Source organism: Rhea americana, unplaced genomic scaffold, assembly GCF_003343005.1.
Source record: "Rhea americana isolate MKP2758 unplaced genomic scaffold, rheAme1 scaffold_68, whole genome shotgun sequence".
In the NCBI taxonomy this organism is placed as follows: Eukaryota; Metazoa; Chordata; class Aves; order Rheiformes; family Rheidae; genus Rhea; species Rhea americana.
The window spans coordinates 3,610,496-3,629,058 of NW_028186845.1; the positions used below are offsets into that span (position 1 = coordinate 3,610,496).

At 37.3% G+C, this 18,563-nt stretch overlaps 1 protein-coding gene across 1 annotated transcript in view; it reads right to left on the minus strand.

Annotated features, from left to right (window-relative positions):
* Positions 1 to 18,563, minus strand: part of DNAH10 (dynein axonemal heavy chain 10) — a 59,168-nt gene that overhangs the window by 29,742 nt on the left and 10,863 nt on the right. The window contains exons 14-41 of the mRNA XM_085321063.1: positions 18,230 to 18,406; positions 17,400 to 17,569; positions 16,524 to 16,675; positions 15,919 to 16,083; positions 15,018 to 15,225; positions 13,699 to 13,855; positions 12,219 to 12,695; positions 11,602 to 11,760; positions 11,153 to 11,269; positions 10,939 to 11,041; positions 10,543 to 10,721; positions 9,800 to 10,011; positions 9,367 to 9,523; positions 8,699 to 8,932; positions 8,476 to 8,598; positions 7,447 to 7,680; positions 6,699 to 6,922; positions 5,924 to 6,193; positions 5,651 to 5,834; positions 5,217 to 5,351; positions 4,636 to 4,788; positions 3,902 to 4,090; positions 3,657 to 3,803; positions 2,555 to 2,746; positions 2,265 to 2,383; positions 1,930 to 2,088; positions 1,476 to 1,611; positions 1,221 to 1,343 (exon numbers count right to left, since the gene is read on the minus strand). Coding sequence (XP_085177189.1) covers positions 1,221 to 1,343; positions 1,476 to 1,611; positions 1,930 to 2,088; positions 2,265 to 2,383; positions 2,555 to 2,746; positions 3,657 to 3,803; positions 3,902 to 4,090; positions 4,636 to 4,788; positions 5,217 to 5,351; positions 5,651 to 5,834; positions 5,924 to 6,193; positions 6,699 to 6,922; positions 7,447 to 7,680; positions 8,476 to 8,598; positions 8,699 to 8,932; positions 9,367 to 9,523; positions 9,800 to 10,011; positions 10,543 to 10,721; positions 10,939 to 11,041; positions 11,153 to 11,269; positions 11,602 to 11,760; positions 12,219 to 12,695; positions 13,699 to 13,855; positions 15,018 to 15,225; positions 15,919 to 16,083; positions 16,524 to 16,675; positions 17,400 to 17,569; positions 18,230 to 18,406 — 5,055 coding nt within the window. The remainder of the gene's footprint in view (positions 1 to 1,220; positions 1,344 to 1,475; positions 1,612 to 1,929; positions 2,089 to 2,264; positions 2,384 to 2,554; positions 2,747 to 3,656; positions 3,804 to 3,901; positions 4,091 to 4,635; positions 4,789 to 5,216; positions 5,352 to 5,650; positions 5,835 to 5,923; positions 6,194 to 6,698; positions 6,923 to 7,446; positions 7,681 to 8,475; positions 8,599 to 8,698; positions 8,933 to 9,366; positions 9,524 to 9,799; positions 10,012 to 10,542; positions 10,722 to 10,938; positions 11,042 to 11,152; positions 11,270 to 11,601; positions 11,761 to 12,218; positions 12,696 to 13,698; positions 13,856 to 15,017; positions 15,226 to 15,918; positions 16,084 to 16,523; positions 16,676 to 17,399; positions 17,570 to 18,229; positions 18,407 to 18,563) is intronic.

An 18,563-nucleotide genomic window follows, 5' to 3' on the forward strand; every position in this document is an offset into this window, starting at 1 on the left:
TTCTTCAGCTGTCTGTGGACTAGAGTTTTTAATCTAAATGTATGCAACAAAGACCTAAGCAATCTTTTAACTCTTTGGAGATTAGGTTAGCTAATTTCTTACATCTTCATTCCTCAGAAACAATTAGAAGTTAGAAAAGCTGGGAACTCTTCCCTAGCCCTCTGCTGCAGCCCTGATGATCAGATTTATTATTGTCCCAGCCTGTAAGCAATTAGCTGAGGTCCCTACATTTGGATCATAATTGCACTATGCTTCCCCATGAGATAATGGAGACAGACAACACCTCTAGAGAACATGGTATTCCTTCCCAGTAAGATCCTAACAACACTCGAGAGGTGCTTGTCTTTCTGCACTGACTAGGTTGAGAGTCTAAGGCAACTACTCTCCTGACCTCCACACTCCAGCTAAGTGTGAACTGCCAAGCATGAATGGAGGCCTTTGACTCTCACTTCTCCCTAAGCTGCCAAAACTGCTCTAAGCATCATCGATTCAGGTCCCAGAAGCTGGCTGAATGGATCGTTCATATTTCTTTCCACAAAAGACACTCATTCTGTAAGTGGCTATAATTTGTACAGATTTAAATTGATTACTTTATATTAAAATTTTAATTTTCTCTACATAAAAAAGCAAGTAGTGCCATAAAAATATGAAAGGTCATTAATTAATCTTGTATTTTTTATTAAAATATCCAAATTTTAAAAATAAATTAGTAATGCATTAGGAAATCAATTTAGGAATTAATGATTGAGAAGATAGACGCTTGAGCTTATTTTAAGATTATAAGTACTATTAAATAAACTTTGTGAAGAGCACAAACTTTCTCTATGACTAAATTATCCTACATCAGTTTGTTGTATTTTATTTTTGTCATAGTACAACACAAAACTCTGCAGAACAAGCATCCACTTGCATATAAGAGTAATACAGGCTCAACATTCTTTAATGTCAGTTGATTTGCCTTTATGTTAATTCCTGCCTTTAATTCTAGGAATTAGCCCCTCTCCCACTGTTCTCATCCTGACAGAATACGATTCCATCTCAAAAATTAAAGGAGAGTTAGTTTGTATTTATATATGTAATGGAACTCAGTGACAGGGGCCTTCATAACAAATGAACTATAAGGGAATTCAGAAAATCAGATTGCCTTTACAAAAGTTTATAACTTCTGTCCACAGTTCGGTGTTTAATACAGATATTCTGTCAAGTGCAAAAATTCCCACCTCATTTGCTCTTTCTTGGGTCCACTTTTGCCAGTAAGGCTTGTATTTCAGGTTTTTAGGGTCTACAAAGACCATTCCACAGCGGGATACTGTGGCAGGAGATGCATACTGTAAGTCTCCAACCTATGAAATAATCATATGGGATAATCATACACTTAAAAAATGAAAAACAGCCACAGCAATTGCTTTCCAGACTTTGCAGATTGAGCTGTATCTAACCCTTCTCACGTACCAGACTGTGCAGTCATCACTTACTTCAAACAACAGAGCACAGTGAGACTGGAGCCTAATCCGCTCCCCATTCGCCAATGTCAATAATTTGTTGTCATCCATCACAGAATTCATATTTTCCACCCAGAGAGCATCCACATCTCCATCAAACAGAATATACCTGTGGACACAGAAGTCAAGGGAAACAGCAACTGATTTTCTCTAATTTTACTAACATTTATTTCAGAATATAGATGCTGCATCAAAGCAGTTTGTGTCAATCTACATGTTTTGAAAGCCTTTGTGCATTTTTGATATCTGAATAGCTTCCATTCATCTTACAAGACACAACAGACAGACTCCTAGAGACTTTCTATTCATTTTACATTTGTTTTTGAAATTGTGCAGTATCAAGTATTTTATATTTTAATAACAATAAAATATCAACATAAAACTCAAGAGTATCTAAAAATCATCATAATGATTTCTAGTTGTTTACCTTCGCTCTTTTTTGTCAGTAGGCTTGTTGATATCCCGGAAGATATTTGACAGGACGCCATCTGTCCAGTCTCGTGTGGTAGGGTCAAGGATCCCATACAGCTCAATCACACTCATAGCTTTAGGGTTCAATGTGTAAAGCTTTGTCACTAATCCCAGCCTAGAGACACAGCAATAAAAGCAGTATTAACATTGCTTTTCCCTACCATCTCATGTTAACTCAAGCAAATATTATAGTCAGCTATAGATCCTACCATGATTACACATGGCTGAATAATGCAGTCTATACACTGTGCCATGATTTCCTGATTTCCATGTATCAAATTCTATACTCACTTGGTTTGAGCATGGCACAAAGCATTAATGACAACCGACTTGCCACCTCCAGTAGGTCCAACCACCATTGTAGTGTGACGAGTTAACATTGTCTCGTACATCTGAACAACTTTATCCACCTGAAAAATACACATTGATTCAATAGACTGTAAATCATCTATGGACCAGATCAGCAGCTAGATTATACCAACTAAATTCTCCTGTTTTTGCGGGAGCCATTCCAGAGTGCAGCAATGCAGATCTGCCCTAATGTTTATGACAAAAACTAAAGCAATTAACATTTTTACTACCTGGACTGGTAAAACAACATAACCCCCTTCTTCCAGCACTTGTTCCACAGCATCATTAAAGTTAGGGTAGCGGACTCGAGGGCAATCCAGGCCAGGAAACAGGTCAGAGATGAGGCCAAGGAAGAGGGGTACATCTTCAAACACAAATTTAGGAAGATTCATATCTCGTAGAGCTCTCATCAGTACGACATCCTGGACAAAACATAGCAGGATCAGTCTCTACCAGACAGCTAACCAGTTATCTAACATACAGTAATTTCAAACATCTCTAAAAGATTATTGCATGATTACTTTAGCACAGCTTTGGGAATGCTTTCTTGGCATCAGTTACTAATGGAAACAAAGACCATTTTATAAGGATTAGGCTGATCAAAAGGTAAAGAATAATATACTGTCCTTTTGTATCCTAATAATCAAATGCCAAGTGAGAACGGCTGGAGCAGCCCACACCACTGTTGACCTAATTTGATGTTAAAATAACCAACTTTTCCATGAACACACCTAAGCTCTGTAGCAACCCTGAGATCATTAATTAACATTATATTCCTGCCAACCTGCAAATATGCACATAACTTTATAGGAGAGTTTCTTCTAGCTCTCTCTCAATTTTTAAGCCAAAATTTGAATAAGAATTTCCCTAGGCAACTGAGTGTCATACCTGTCAACATGGAAGTAAACACCAGGTATAAAAGAAAACCATAATAATCAAACCAGCATGAAAAATCTTCATTTGTAAGTATGATGTACTTTCTGAGCCACACAGTTAACAACTGCATGGCATCTACTTAGCATAAAATGTTCAAAAAACTTAGCTTGGGCTATTTATCCAGATTCATTCATCCTGCATTCATCATTGTCAAGGTCACATATAAAATACACACTAAGGAGCAAAATACCTCATTTTCTATAGGTTTCTCTACCCTGATTTGAGTTCTGATGCTAACTTGGTGGTGGAGGGCATGATGAATCTCAGCAAGAAAACGGTGACAAGTAACACAAGTGCTCCTATTTCTAAGGTATACAAATTATATCAGATGTGTAACCTCATCCTCTTCCTAATGAAAAAGACGATCTGACCAGGGTAACTAAGTCACAAGTCTACCTCATTGAGGTCTGCTGATCCTCTTTTCAGCTCTCCAGCCATCACCAACACTGACTTGAGGGCCCGCAGTCCAAAATCATAATGATGTTGTTTAGAAAGTTGTTCTTTAGCCAGCTTGTATAGTACTGTCATCTTTTTGGCAAGGGTCTATTTGCAAGAATCACAAGCCTGTAAGTCACAACCAAACACTGACCATGTATACACAAGTGTGTATATTGTTAAGGACAGCAACGCAATTTTCTTACCTTTGCCATAAGAAATCCTTCAGAAAAGAGCATGATTTCACAGATTTGCTGGAGATCTGGTACAATAACAACAACAGGCCTGAACAAAGCTTTTACAGACTCAGGGAGCTCAGTCCGGCCAGCATAACCAGGATTCATAGTAATAAAAATGCCCATTCGGTTATCAAGGGTTATTTCTTGTCCTTCAAACTAAAACCATAGGGAAACATTAGAACAATGTGTATTTTGAATCAAAAAAATAGTACTATTTACTAAAAGAGCAAAAACAGTAATACTGGGGAACTCACTTAAATATCCCCAAAATTTAGCTCAAATATTCATTCAGATACATTCATCTGACTATCTACATCCTGGATATAAACCATCAAGACATTTCATACTTCTCAGTCAAATTTTCAGTCTGAGAATCCTGAAGTCTTATAAACATCAGCAAACTAAGCCTTACAACCTCTATCAAGTTAAGTTACTTTTATTTCTAATTACTGTTATCTTTTTTACTGTTATAAGCTTACTAATATCCTTCTTTACAAAGAAAAAACCCAGCAAAGGACTAAAAAATCAACAAGGATTTAATATGTCTGAAACTGAGATCACATATTCCGCAGTTTGAAATGCTCAGCACAAATGTGTTACAGAAGAAACAGTCCTTTGATCTACTGATGGAGTTCAGCCCTGAATCTTAGCCTCAAGAGCACGACCAGCTTTCACACTTACTCTTGACTGTTAATGTTTACCTGAAATGTTTTCAGCTGATTCATTAAAGCATTTCGAATAGTCTGAATCTGAGAAGAAATGACTGAAAGTACAGATGCATCAATACGATTGAATTCATCAAAACATCCCCATGCTCCACACTGGGCAAGACCAGAGAAAATTTTACCAACTGCCTAAAAAACAAAAGAAAAGTCTCAGCAATGAGTATATAAAATACTCAGCGTCAGCAAAACTTTGAGGTATGCTGAAACTCTTAACAACTGGGTGGAACCTCTGGATATTTATAGATGAGAAGCTTTTATAGAGGAGCTAGCAATCTGTCATAGGGTCTTCCAGTAATTACTCGTCAAGTACAGACTGCCTATGGTGAGTTTAGGCACGTATCTAGTCATTGCTCTCCCTCCTTGAAAGCACCGATGGAATCCTGGAATTCCTTCAGTAATTTATTCAAAATAGACATTTTTTATAATATTGCATTATCAATTGCATAGCAGCTCCAAGTAAAATATGCATTCAGAAGTTCAGGATATGTCCACACCCTGGGCACCAACAAAGGGCAGTAGCTGCACTTTATCAGAGAAAACAGTGTTTTAACTCTTACTTTGAAATCCATGCCTTCTCCACAGTTTGTCACTACACACAGCAAGCCCAGGGCTTTGGCCAGATCCTTAGTTGTTTCTGTTTTCCCTGTACCTGCTGGCCCTGCTGGTGCTCCTCCCAAAAACATGGATAAAGCCTTTGGAGACAAACCAAAAAGCAAAGCAATGTTTGGATTACATTTATATTAGGTTGGTAACAAAATCATTAACAAATCTTTGGGTACAAAATGCCTTAAATTTTGATCTGTGAATGAATTTTATATTATCTTTGACGATATTGCAACTGATGCTTAGAAGGATGTTGCAACTTACTCTAAATACATTAATGTTCACATTGTCTCCTAGGGGATAGCAAAGTGGCAATAAAATAATTATGTCACTGCACAGAAGCATATTTTAAAAGAGTATGTTAGTAAAATTTTCCTTGAACATATACCTGTGTGAGAGTAAGATAAATACGATCTGTAAGTGGAGTGATCACAAGTCGTCCGTTCAAACCCATATACTCGTAACCATAGGAAAACGTGCCTGTGCACTGCCGCACATTCAGTTCATCCGGCTCTCGATCCCAGTAAAAACGCAGCTGGCTTTCCCATTCAAACTCCTGAGCCTGCAGAATACTACACAAGAGAGGTTTGCTCACATTAAGTAAAAGGATGGGAATATAAATTACAGATTTGGTATTTTCTAAATAGGTTGGAGGGCTTACCTGTCTCTTACAAATGTATCAACAATGTCCCTCGCATGAACATCAATAATAAGAACAGTGTTGTATTTTTTCCTGTCATTTTTACTCAAAGGCTTTGTAATGCAGGTAACCAGGTCATCAATTTGCTGATGCATTTTTTTAGCATAAAGTTTCATTGCCTGTTTTTCTCCCTTTTTCACTTTCCGGAAGACATCTTCCACCTCCCAGGTCCACCACACCTGGTTAGCAGCCAGCACCATCATGCCTTGGTAGAGTAACATCCAATCAACTCTATGGGAAACACATACAGTGAGGGAGTCTGAGTTACTGTTCACAAGAAGCCCTCTTTTACCCTAAGGACAAAAAAAGAGTTCTTCCCTCTATTTCTGCAGCAACTACAATATGGGTAGAACTTTAAAGAGATGCATAAAATTCTGTCAAGGTATAATATACAATTTTGAAAGTTAGTAAAGTCTCTCATAGAAAAAGCTACCTATTCAGTCTCTCATAGAAAAAGCTACCTATTCCATGTGTAAAGCCTAAGTGCAATTCACAATGAGAAAAACACACTGTGCACACATCACTAAAAATGAATATTCAAGACTTAAGAAATGACAATAGATAACATATTGTTCCTTCTGGTCAGTTAAAATACTATATAGTCACATATCCATATTCTTCCACACATAGAAATAGAGGCTAAACTGTGTATAAATTAAAAAAATGAAGTCCCTATCTTTCTATATTGCTACAGGCTCATAATGCAATATAAGGCTTGACACACTGATTGTTTCACCTGCTTCTGTCTTCACAGTATCGAAAAATGGCTTCTTTGGTAAGGAGTCTGTTTGTTCGTCTCATTTCTGCTAGCACCGCTGTCATCCAGTTCTCCACTCTGCCTTCTGCAGCTACAGCTTGTCGGAATTCCATTACCTCCCCCTCAGCTGAAATCATGGCTGTTGCAATTTTCTCACCACTATCACCATCCCGAAACCTCAGGGAAGCTATGTTATCATACATCTGAAATGCATCAACAAAGAAACTCACTAGCATTTGAGAAGCCAAGCTTTTAAGATTTAAGTGTAGCTAATCCCCATTTAATGTTGAAAGGAAATTTCCATGCACTCTAAAGAGAAACGGATCCAACTCTAAGTAATCAAATAAAAATGCTGATGAATGCTCATAAGCTCAACTTCAGAATAAACAGGCAGATAACCTGGCTCAAATTACATATGTTTTTTCCAGAAAATAAAGATCTATCAAAATCTATCAAGAGCTACAGGAAGGTTATTTCATGATTGATTATTCCAGGGCATCTTGAACCTTCCTCTACTAACTATTACTGGCCAGTGTAAGAGGTGGGATAGACCATGGACTGGATTTCATTTCATTATTCAGAAGTTTCTCCAAGATGCTACCAAGATGTTCCATATATGCAAGAAATACTAGTACATCCTTAACAGCATATAGATTATTGTCCGCTAATCTGACAATTTTTAAACATCTAAAAGCACAGGAAAGATGTGGAAAGATGGACATCGTACCTTTATCATGTGCTCCTGGACACAGAGTGGGTCACTGCTACCAAGGATACTAAGCAACTCCTCATCAGATATAAAGAAAAATCTTGGAAAGGCATTTCGCTTTGAATCCAAATAATCATTCAAGCTTTTCTGACATTTTTCTAGCCCATCATTTATATGATGGAGGTCTGACAGTCGATTTGGGGCTTCACAGGATTTTTTTATCACTGGTTCTTTTACAGTTTCATCCATTATCTACATGGGGAGAAAAGAAAGTTTAGAAAATACTGAAGAGCAATGGATTATACTGAATTATATTTAACAAGTGACAAAACACAGAAGCAACATACGTTCTTACAGAAGTGAATTTGAGATAGTTTAAATACAGTTTCCTATTGTTGCAGTGCTATAGGAACATACAGAGATGGTGTGTTCTCAAAGCTGAGAGCATGAATAGGAGATACTGCCATAAGCACAAGTGTAAGTGAGAGAAACTTATATCCCAAGACAAGCAAATGTAAGCACGTACTGGATTTTGCTCCCGTATACCGTGGTACTCAAGGGAAAAGCAGACATAGCATTTCAGAATCACAGTGTTATTTCAATTTTGCAGACAGGAAAAAGAAAATTAAGCCAAATTCATACTGGAAGTATGTGTTCAGTATAGGAACAGTGGTACTATACCAGCAAAGCCTTTTTAGTGTACACACAGCTCCTCCACCTACAGAAACACATCTAAGCTTTCTACTATCACGGTAAAAATGTATATCCAATGAAAAGAAAAGGGGATTTTGCCTGCCCAGTACTGCCAGCTAAGGATCACGACTCTGCCCAGCTTAGCTAAGTTAGGAGAACTACTTGTGTATGGCAAAAAGGAAGTGTAACACCAGAGTCCCTGGGTTCCAAATCTCCTATTCAATTCATTGTAACGTACCATTATCAGTGGTATTACAAATAACATTTCTGAGTAGAAGACTACAGATAACTATGGAATTGAAAGCAAAACACACTAAGTCATTATTTTGATCATAAGTCAAGTCAATTACTTGCCTTTTTAAATATTGCATCTATGCTGTCAAATTTTTTGGCTTCCTCTGGAAGTTGTGATCTTATATCTCCACCAATAAAGATGCTCTCCAGATACATCCATTTTCTCTGAACCACCATCCAGATCTAAGAAAGTCAAATGTTACCATCAAAGAAAAAACACAATGAAAAACCCTGATTGTAAATAATAAATGTTAATTATTTAGTCCAGCACTTACATCCGTACCTCAATTACTTCACCAATCAATGACAGAGTTTTTTCCCAGTGATGAACAGTTGACAGGAAAGGGCCCACAAATCGACTGCCTGAAATACTCTGAAGATTGACAGTGTTGTCATCAAGAATCTGTACAATTTCGTCCACAGATCCCAGAATAAAGCCTCGTTCCTGAGTGCCTTTGAAGTATTTTTGTACAACGAATTTCATGTGTTCCCATGTTTCTACTATTTCCTTTACACCCTGCATATGAGCATAAAAAAGGTGAGTGTTTCAGTCTTCAAAAGGTAGAGAATTCTAATTCTAGTATAAAAATAAAATCAGTTAGGTCAGCATAATCTTCGCACATATTCTCCAATTCTGATTTATAAAGAAGTGCCTACACCAAAACAGCATGATGAAAACATAATAAATTCTTCATCAGATCCCTTTTTACAGACCAAACTCACTTATTTTAATGACAGAAATCCAATATACTACTGTCAAAGCCAAGATAGTGAGATGCTGTGCCATGTTGTAGCTTATTAACTGAGCTATTGATCTAGCTACTGTCAGCTACATCACAGCAGGTCCCTGAAGATGACAGAAATTATTATCATGTCAATAAATACCTCACATAAAGACACAGCCTGTTGCCATTTATGTCTTTTTAGCTTTATTATGGCTTTTGAAATTACCTTCTCTATGCTAAGCTCCTTAACAGCAGTTCCAACTATTTCACTGATAATATCTGAATGTCTGTGAAGCTCCATAGCAAACATATTCTCCAAAGTGAATGTTTCTGTTGTCATTTCAAAACTTGTTCCTGTTCTCTCCATAAGCTCTTGCCAATGCCTGTGTGTTGAACAGACATATCAAAAACTGCACCAGACACTGTGACACAGTAAAGCTGAAAACAGCTGTAATTTAATACATGACAACTGTTTAATAAGCATTAGTACTTTGATTACAGCAGGTATCCTAGCCATCCTGGCCTCCTTACATGCTATCACACAAGTTTATTAAACAGAAGGTAAAGTATGATCCCAGTTCCTGAAATTAAAAGTTCTAACAAAACAAACAAAATTTCCTTGTATACAGAATAATGGATTTAAATAAATCAAACCAAACCTTTCTCTTAAAGCTTCATTTTTTAAATCAAGCAACAAAGGAATGGAGTCTCGAAATGCCTTCATTTTTGCTTCCAAGTGAAAGGCCACTGGCATACTGCGGACTTGTTTGGGCAGCTTTCGAAGAGTTTTAAGAAATCCTTCAATTCCTTCCTGAAGAAACTGGACATTGAGGTTTATCCAGAGTGTCTGAGACCACTCCTCCTTAGCTGCCTGGGAGTAAAGTCATCAGGAGAAAAAATACCACATTCCCTTTTAGTTCTGACAAAAAATATATATATTTTTTCCCACTACAATAGGATCTAGAGATCCTACCAGGATGTGGATGCAATTGTATTAATGTTTTACGAACAGAGGAAGAGACAGGTTCATGTCCAAGAGAGGACACGTCAATTAATGCCTGAGATACCCATTGTCATCTGTACACATCGTCCCACTGAAGTCATCAGGACTTCCTTGTGGAGTAAGACCACCCAACACAATCAGGATCTGTTCCTCTCTGATAATAGTATGTGCTTGGCCCACTATTTTAGTGTTGTTTTACTCCTGTACTATCGTCACTAAATTTGTATCATGGCAATAGTCAATTAAAGATCACAGCTCATTTCATGCAAAGGCTTAGGAGCAGAGTTGATAGCAACAAGAGGACAACACAGTCTCTCCCTCTTTCTGTCTCTCCCTCTTTTCTTTGTGTATGTGTATGTACGTAAGTGTGCGTGTGTACATACACACTGCAATATTTACCCTTTGTAATTTATAAATTTCGTAGATCTGCTTTAGACCTTTCATATCATTTTGCACTTTCATTAACTCAGGGTGCAATGTGATTGGCAAGTCAAAAAGTTTCTCAGCATTGCCCAATTCCTGATGACTTTTTTCCAGTTTTTCCACTTCTTTTTCAAATATGTCCATGAGTTCCAACCCTAGGAGAGAAAATTTTCTAGATGAGCATTCCTATCGATCATGAAGGACAAATAAGGCAGAACTTGTATATAGTCTGTAGAAGCTGTAGTACTAAAAACGTCATATTACTGGTTGATCAGTTTGATTTTTAACAGGAAATCACAATTTTCTCATTTAACATAAAATTTGAAGGCTAATATTGTTCAGACATCACTTCACATACATTAATCCATTTACCTTTATCAAGATCCTCTCCAACAGCACCAGGCCCCTCTGTTGTGAATTTATGGAAGAAATCTGCTATCTCTTTACTATAGTCCGCAACTTGTTGTCGTGTAATCTAAAGAGAACAATGTTTAAATTGTTTGCCTTTCCATTTCTCATTTCTTTCAGTATTACAAATATTACCTCTGTAAGTGTCCTCTAATTTTTTCAATATTACAAATATTACCTCTGTAAATGTTCTTTTTATGCTTCCAAGGCTGTGATCAACTTCTGAGGCCTCAAATAAGAGTGTCTCCCACCTTTCCCTGATCTTGCCAGCCATCTCTTGCTCTTCTTTAGCTACCTAAAACAAAACAAGTAACATCTCACACAAGCAATAATGACTCATAAGAAAGTGAAGCAGGCACGCTCACATTATTATATTTGCGAAACATAAAAACAGCATTCAAGTGAACCGAATCAGATTTAAACAAATGCAGTATGTCCACTTAAAAGGACATATTGCTCTAAGCAGGGGAGTTGGACTGGAGGGTTTCTAGAAGGCCCTTCAAACCTCAATGATTCTGTGATTCTGTAAGATGTCTTAGAAGGAAAATATTCATTCCAATGTATGACATTTGTGCCTCTAGCCCAAACTCCAAATGTTTTATGAGACAAGACATAACATTCACTCACTGGAATATTGTACATTGCAAGAGTTCTGTATCTCTCCTGGATGTCCGAATATTTCAGTTCCACCTTTAAAGACATGTCTTTGATCTCCGCAATCGTGCCAAGGACAAATTTGAGATCTTCCAGGGAATCAGGAGGCGTCTTAAGATTCTGTGATAATCTCTGTAAAAAGCAAAAATAATTTCTAGAAGCAACACTAACAGAACAATTCAGTAGAATCATACATCAAAGAAAATCACACAAGCAAACATAAGCAAAGAACATGATAATTCATTTTCACTTTTGATTAATGTGCTAAAGATAATATCAAAAAAATCAGCAAGAAGTACACTACTGCAAGGATGTTTTTGGTACAACAAAATAGAAGCTGCAGTTAGTAGTTTAAAGAGAACTTCAGAATTACCAGTATGAACCTTTCACCATTATTGGAGAAAGTCCTTTTTTTTCTCCACATCACTATTCTCTCCTGTTTCCTAGCTCCAGAGAGAGCCAAATCATTTCTTTCATGAATGGCACACCAGAGTACACCAGCTAGTTTCAATCAGTTGAGAGAGTGGTTCAAATGATCAGCTGCTATTCAGTGCTAGTTGCATCAGACAACAAGAACTGAAAGCATCTACCTCAATCTCCTCCTGAAGACTGAAGAGTTCCTCTCTCGCAGACTCATTAAGCAACTTTCCAAGTGAAATCACCCAGCCTCTGGCATTTTCCTGCACGGTGTAGGCTAAAGGTGCCAGCTGAAGCCTGATAAACCGCTCATCTTTAACCAATGGCTGTTGAGTCACTTCTTGAGCTACCTTCATATAGAACTGCAACTTTTCATCAAAGGTGACACAAGCTGGCTTTTTTGCAGCGAACTTCTCCATGACTATGTCTTTGTCCAATTTCCATAGTAGACGATACCTCTTCCATCGGTTCAAATAATTGCCGAGATAAGCCAAGAGTTTATGGACATTCTGAGTGATGAGAACAGCCTGCTCAATTACCAGAGGGTTCTGGGAGATGTCATTGTAAAAATTCAAGGTGATAACTTCATCCTCTTCAACCCGCTGAGGAGGGCATTCAATACATGTGCCGTGCATCCATCGTACAAAATGCTAGAGTTTTCAAGATAGAGTTGAAAAATAATTACTTTGTAAAAAGAATAATATCCATCAAATTGTTATTGTTCATCGTTATTTAGGAGACTAAGTAGGAAATGACGTAAGTGATTTCTCAAATCAATTGTTTTTCTGACAGTAAAAAAAGAGGTTATACTTCCCCATACACTTGAGATGAGAGTTAAATTTTATCCTAACAAAACCTTTCCATGCATTATTCAATCTGCTTTTAAAATCACCACTAAGGGACAATATAGCACAGTACAGAGAATCAAGTACTAGATCAAACAGGCTGGATGTTGCAGTGGAACAGAACAGCAAATCTGAGAGCAGAAAACATAGCTGTCACCTGAAATGAAAAAATTTAGGTCATCTGGAATCATTTCTCCAACAGTAAAGGCCAGGATTGCTGCCACAACTTCTGGCTTCTTTTCTGAAAGGAAGTTGATTGTAACCATACTCATTCAGTGAACTATTGTTACTTCTTTGCCAACAACCTAGGTAATTCCTTCAGCTGCAAATCTGATGTCCTAGATGAACACAGCAGCTATGCCCCTCTTCTAACATTTTCCAAACTGTTCTGCTGCTTTTGAGGAGAGTTGTAATGTAGAGAAAACTACCACATTCCTCACCCCACCAACTGATTCATCGATAAGAAAGCAACCTCTGCAGCGCTAGCTGAAAGGTATTTCCTTTTGATGTTAGCTGATTCACAGAACCAAATCATGGCCTTACAAAGGCAAAATTGCTGAAGAACGACAAGCAGTTTTGCCTGAATAAAAACTGTATGAAGATTTAGGGTCATTTTATTTCTCGTCTCATCATTTTGTAAAACCAGAACAGTTTGTAAAATTAGGACAACGTACTGAATATTTTGATTTCAAGATAAGGCAAAACATATCTTCCTTTTGCTATTTATACTTGCCCAACTATAAAGCAAAATTAACTCATTATGATAACAGGAAAATTTAGCAACAAGTAAGTCTTAATCAAAAATCACCTTAGTAACTTCAACACAGTCTCGGATACATTGTACAGTCATTTTGTCAATCTCACTGGCATTAGGTTGCAAGATTATCTCAGGAGCAGACAAAATAGTTTCTGTTTGGAACAGTGGCACATTTGCAACAATGGAGGCATTAAAAGCTTGCAAATTCCTAGGAGATAAAAAACAGTCAAAGTTATAATCAGGTACTGCCAATCATGGAAATGCCCAGCAGAGGCTGCAATTATTAGCTATGCACTTAGAGTCCCATGTGACAGGACAAGAGGCAATGGGCAAAAATTGAACCACAGGAAGTACCACCTGAACCTGAGGGGGAATTTCTTCACTATGAGAATGACAGAGCACTGGAAAAGGTTGCCCAGAGAGGTTGCGGAGTCCCCTTCTCTGGAGATATTCAAAGCCCACCTGGATGAAACCCTGTCTAACATGCTCCAGATGACTCTGCTTGAGCAGGGGGGTTGGACTAGATGATCTCCAGAGGTGTCTTCCAACCTTACGGATTCTATGATTCTATAATACATAAGCAGATACATCTGAAGTCAGTTAACACCAACTTCAGATGGAAACCCAGACATGTATCTGAGAGAGAATTGTCCCACTAACACTGATTTAATGCAAAAGCTTCACTGGCCAGAAGAAGCCATTAGAAGGAACAGAAGAGGATACCCTGGTGCAAAAAGATCCTGAGACTATGGTTGGCTCCAAGGCAAAACTCCAGCACAGAAAGTACACTGAGGTCAGCTGAGCATGGACCAGATTACAAATACATGGATTATGTGCAGAAGGCATGTCTCAGCAAGCTTCTACACCCACACAATACCCTATTGGAGATACTGTAAAAAGTCTTTATAATATCCTGCCACAGGAACCCCCTTGGCACCAGCTGCTATCAGACAGGTAAAGTATAACCTAGCAAATCTGTCTTTACATTCACATTCCCTGCATTACAACAATGCTTATGGCATCCAGATGCCAAGTTCTCAAGACTGTCTTTTTTTGGTAAAAGCAAGGCCTTGATTTTAAAAACAAAGCTGGCATATGGAAACTATACACACCACAGGAAAGGTATCCTATTTCCCTCTTCTGCCAACAACTTGTCAATATTCATTTTCTCAGAATTAGGGTTTCTCCTCTAGCCTTGTAATCCATTCTCCAGTCTGCGCATACAAAGCCAAGAGAAATACAAATCTGTCTCAAGCTCCAGATCACAGAGTTGTTCAAACAGAATACCAGTATATATGAATTTAGATCAACAGATCTGGAAAAACCTGAATATGAAAGATGGAACATTTTAAAGCAAACAATTGACTTACTTGAGAATTAGCTGTGTCAACACCTGATAAATCCTGTTTTCCCAGTATGCATAATAGGAAAATAATTTGGGAGATTTCCCACTGTTTGTATTGGCAACCAACCCTTCCACTTTTGTTAGCAATGGTCCAATAGCAACATATTTTCTGACCATGTGTTCCACATCTTTTGCTCTTTCGCACTTGACATACTCAAAAAATTCTTTCACTTCTGCAAAAGATAAAAAATAGCATTAACTACAAAACATCTAATAGATTTTTAAAAAATGAATAATTAACTGGACTTTATTTACAAATATGAAATTGATCTTTCATAAAAATATCTTCATTTATTACTGCTTGATTTATTAATATTTCAGCCCTCTGATTTTATATGGAATCAAGTACTCAATAGCAACCATTACAAGTGAGAGTAATCTCTTTAAAGTTCACGAAGATTTATAAGAAATTTGGTTATCACTCATTCACTCAAGTGACAGAGAGAGCTGGGAGATGATGCCAGTTTTAGGTCACCTTACTGCAGTTTCCCTGAGGAAACCATTGCAGTTCAGATGCCCCTGAAGGGTACTGATGCTCTGTGAAGATTGCCCTAAGTACTGCTCTACTGCACACAAGAAGGGAGAAGAAAGCAAGAAAAAGCTAGACAAGGTAGGCACAGGTCTACACACGTAGACACAGATGATCTACATACCCGCCTCTGTGTTTCTCTCACTGATACTGTCAGATTTAGGGTACTGAAGCTCTGCTTGTTGTTTCATATGTTACATTGTGAAAGACTACTGTAACTAGCTTTGGAAATTATTGTAAGGCTGATCTTAGCAACTAGAATTGCAAAGTAGCAGGCAAAGAGCAAAATAAAACACCATAGAGCTTGGAACTGAAAACATAAAATATAAAGACTTACTAGGAAGTTCATCACCATTTTTTGGAGGTGGAGGCTTGAAGAGATTTGTTGATTCTATTAACAGAAGTTTGTTATTTATGTCTTCAGAATTCTTATGAATCTGATGGATAAGTGATTCAAACTTCCCAATGGCTTGTGTACAGCGAACAATGAAGTCACTAATACCTTGAAATAAATCACAAACATCTTTCTCTTATCAAATGTTTCACCAACACATCAAAACTGTCACAACCAGATGTGTTAAATCTCTGTGACTGAACTAGTACTTTACAGAAAGATGGATTAGATCATTTCTCAAAGAAGAGCTTCCTTCTAGTTGTTATTCAACATTCTATGTCCATTTTCGCATTGTGCTTTAATATAATAAAAATATAAGAAATGCCCTCCTGAATCAGACACTATCTAACCCAATATTTCATCTCTGAAAGTGGCAATAGGATATATTATTTAGGGATACACTACTCTCATCTGACACAATAAAATGAAGAATTATTTAGGGATACACTACTCTCATCTGACGCAATAAAATGAAGAATTAAAAAAGGGTTTTTTTAAAAAACTGAGAATCAGTATCTAGGGCTATTTTAAAATAGTATCTCAGTTACCTAAGGAGTTCCAGTTGAGTCTCCTATGTCCTGATTTGAATACTCTCCAGAGCTCTTGAATATGGTCATCAAGAAGCTTGGTTTCCGCTTCATTTAATGTTCCCATTAATCTGTGATAGTGATCCAGCATGTTTTTCAGTCCATCAATATACCTAATGAGTGTGAAAAGCTCGTCAGAAAACATAAAAATCAGGATTGTCTGGAAATAAAGGTCTGAACATAGATCAAAGTGCAGATCACTCTCATCATACTATTCAGACTTCTATACAAAACAATATATGAATAAATTAATCACTGAATACTTATTGATTATAAATTAGCTCATTTCCTATTGAAAACAAATGAAAGATTCCGTATGGCTCCAACAACAACTAGACCAACTCCTCCAGACCCAACCCAGAAAAAAATATTTAAGGCAGCCACAGTTTGAAGCACATACATCAATCCTATGGGTGATCTTTAAAAGCCAATTGGACTAGTATCTGCATTTTTATGTCCCTAAATGCCTGTGACAATTTGGGACAAAGTGACTGTCCATGTCTGCACAAGAAAGTGACCTTGAATGTGACCTGAAATCTGAATGGCACTAACAATTCATTGCAAAACAAACTTATTTCTTTCCTTCTTATTCTTGCAAGTTTTGATAGATGTTGATTTGTATAACAGAGTCAGAGAGCGTGAAAGATGCAGACAGCACCAGAGAAAAGATTACTAATGTAAAGTGGCCATTAGTAATTTTACTCATGAAAAATAGATCATTACAAGATCTCATATTTACAAAATTGGATGACTCAGGGCTCATTCTGTTTTGGAGTTAAATAACTTGAATCATTGCACTAAACATGAATGGGAGAAGATACTTGGTTATAGCCTTACCTGAGATATTTGTCTTCTTGTAATGCTACATTTCTTGCCATTTCTGGCACCGGAAATCCCATTTGTTCCATGTACTTTGTTTCACTGATAATCTCTTGGAGTCTGGGAGAAAAATTCACACTGAAATGGATAGTTTTCTCTGTGGTGACAGGCTCGTCTGTTACAGAACCCTACAAGAAAGGAACAGAAGAAGAAAGGAGGGGAACACCAAATTGCTACAAAGCAAGGCGAAAGTTAAATCTCAGGGATATTTGATAATGTAGTTGGCAAAAGTCATACAGAATGGCTGACATTCAGAGCTTTTGGAAATGCCTTTAAAATTAAGATATCAAACTCAGCATTCTAATTTCAGAAATTAAACACAGTTAACTCTTCAGTGAAAGCTGATTACAAGAAACTAACCAAATCACCGTTGTTTACGTTCTGCTGCAACCAATTATAATAGAAAGCCCAGAGGAAGTTCACAGTCAAGCAAATGATTAATCAGAACGGGGTTCTGCAAGATCTCTACTGGGCACCTACCTCTATCTAACTTCAGTCCCAAATTTTGTTGTAATGTCCCAAAGACATTGCAGTAAATTTAATAGGAATTACAGCACATAGAAACACACAGAGAAACAACATTCATCCATCTGCCAGGTCAATCAGCAATTGCAACCGTGTCCTATGAAGGACCACAAATAATTCTCAGTTCAGAACTGCTGAAATCTTCCTTTCAAAATCTGTGTCCTTTCTTAAAATATCACTTTTAGAAAAATCTCACTGACCATCAAATTCATTTCAGTTCTTTCTCACAGAGAAGTCTGGTGTTTTACCTTCTCATCTCTCACCTGCTCAGAAGTCTCTGGGTTAGTACGTGTTATAGCACCAGCAGAAACAACTTTAGTCAGCAGTGTTTTTTTCAATAGCTGTGGGAGTATCTGTTCTGTCCCATCTCTCCACTGATCATACTTCTGATCTTCATACTCTTTCATCTTCTTGGCCACTTGGAGATATATTTGTTTTACCTAGAGAGGGAAATTCAGTAAAAATCATGTTAAAGATCAAGAGAAATAAAAATTTCACTATCTTGTCCTAATATGTTTCTAATTTTTATTAGATGAGAGGGCAAGTAAAACCTTGTAATTAATGAAGGTGAGGGAGAATTTAGGCTCTTGACTTCTA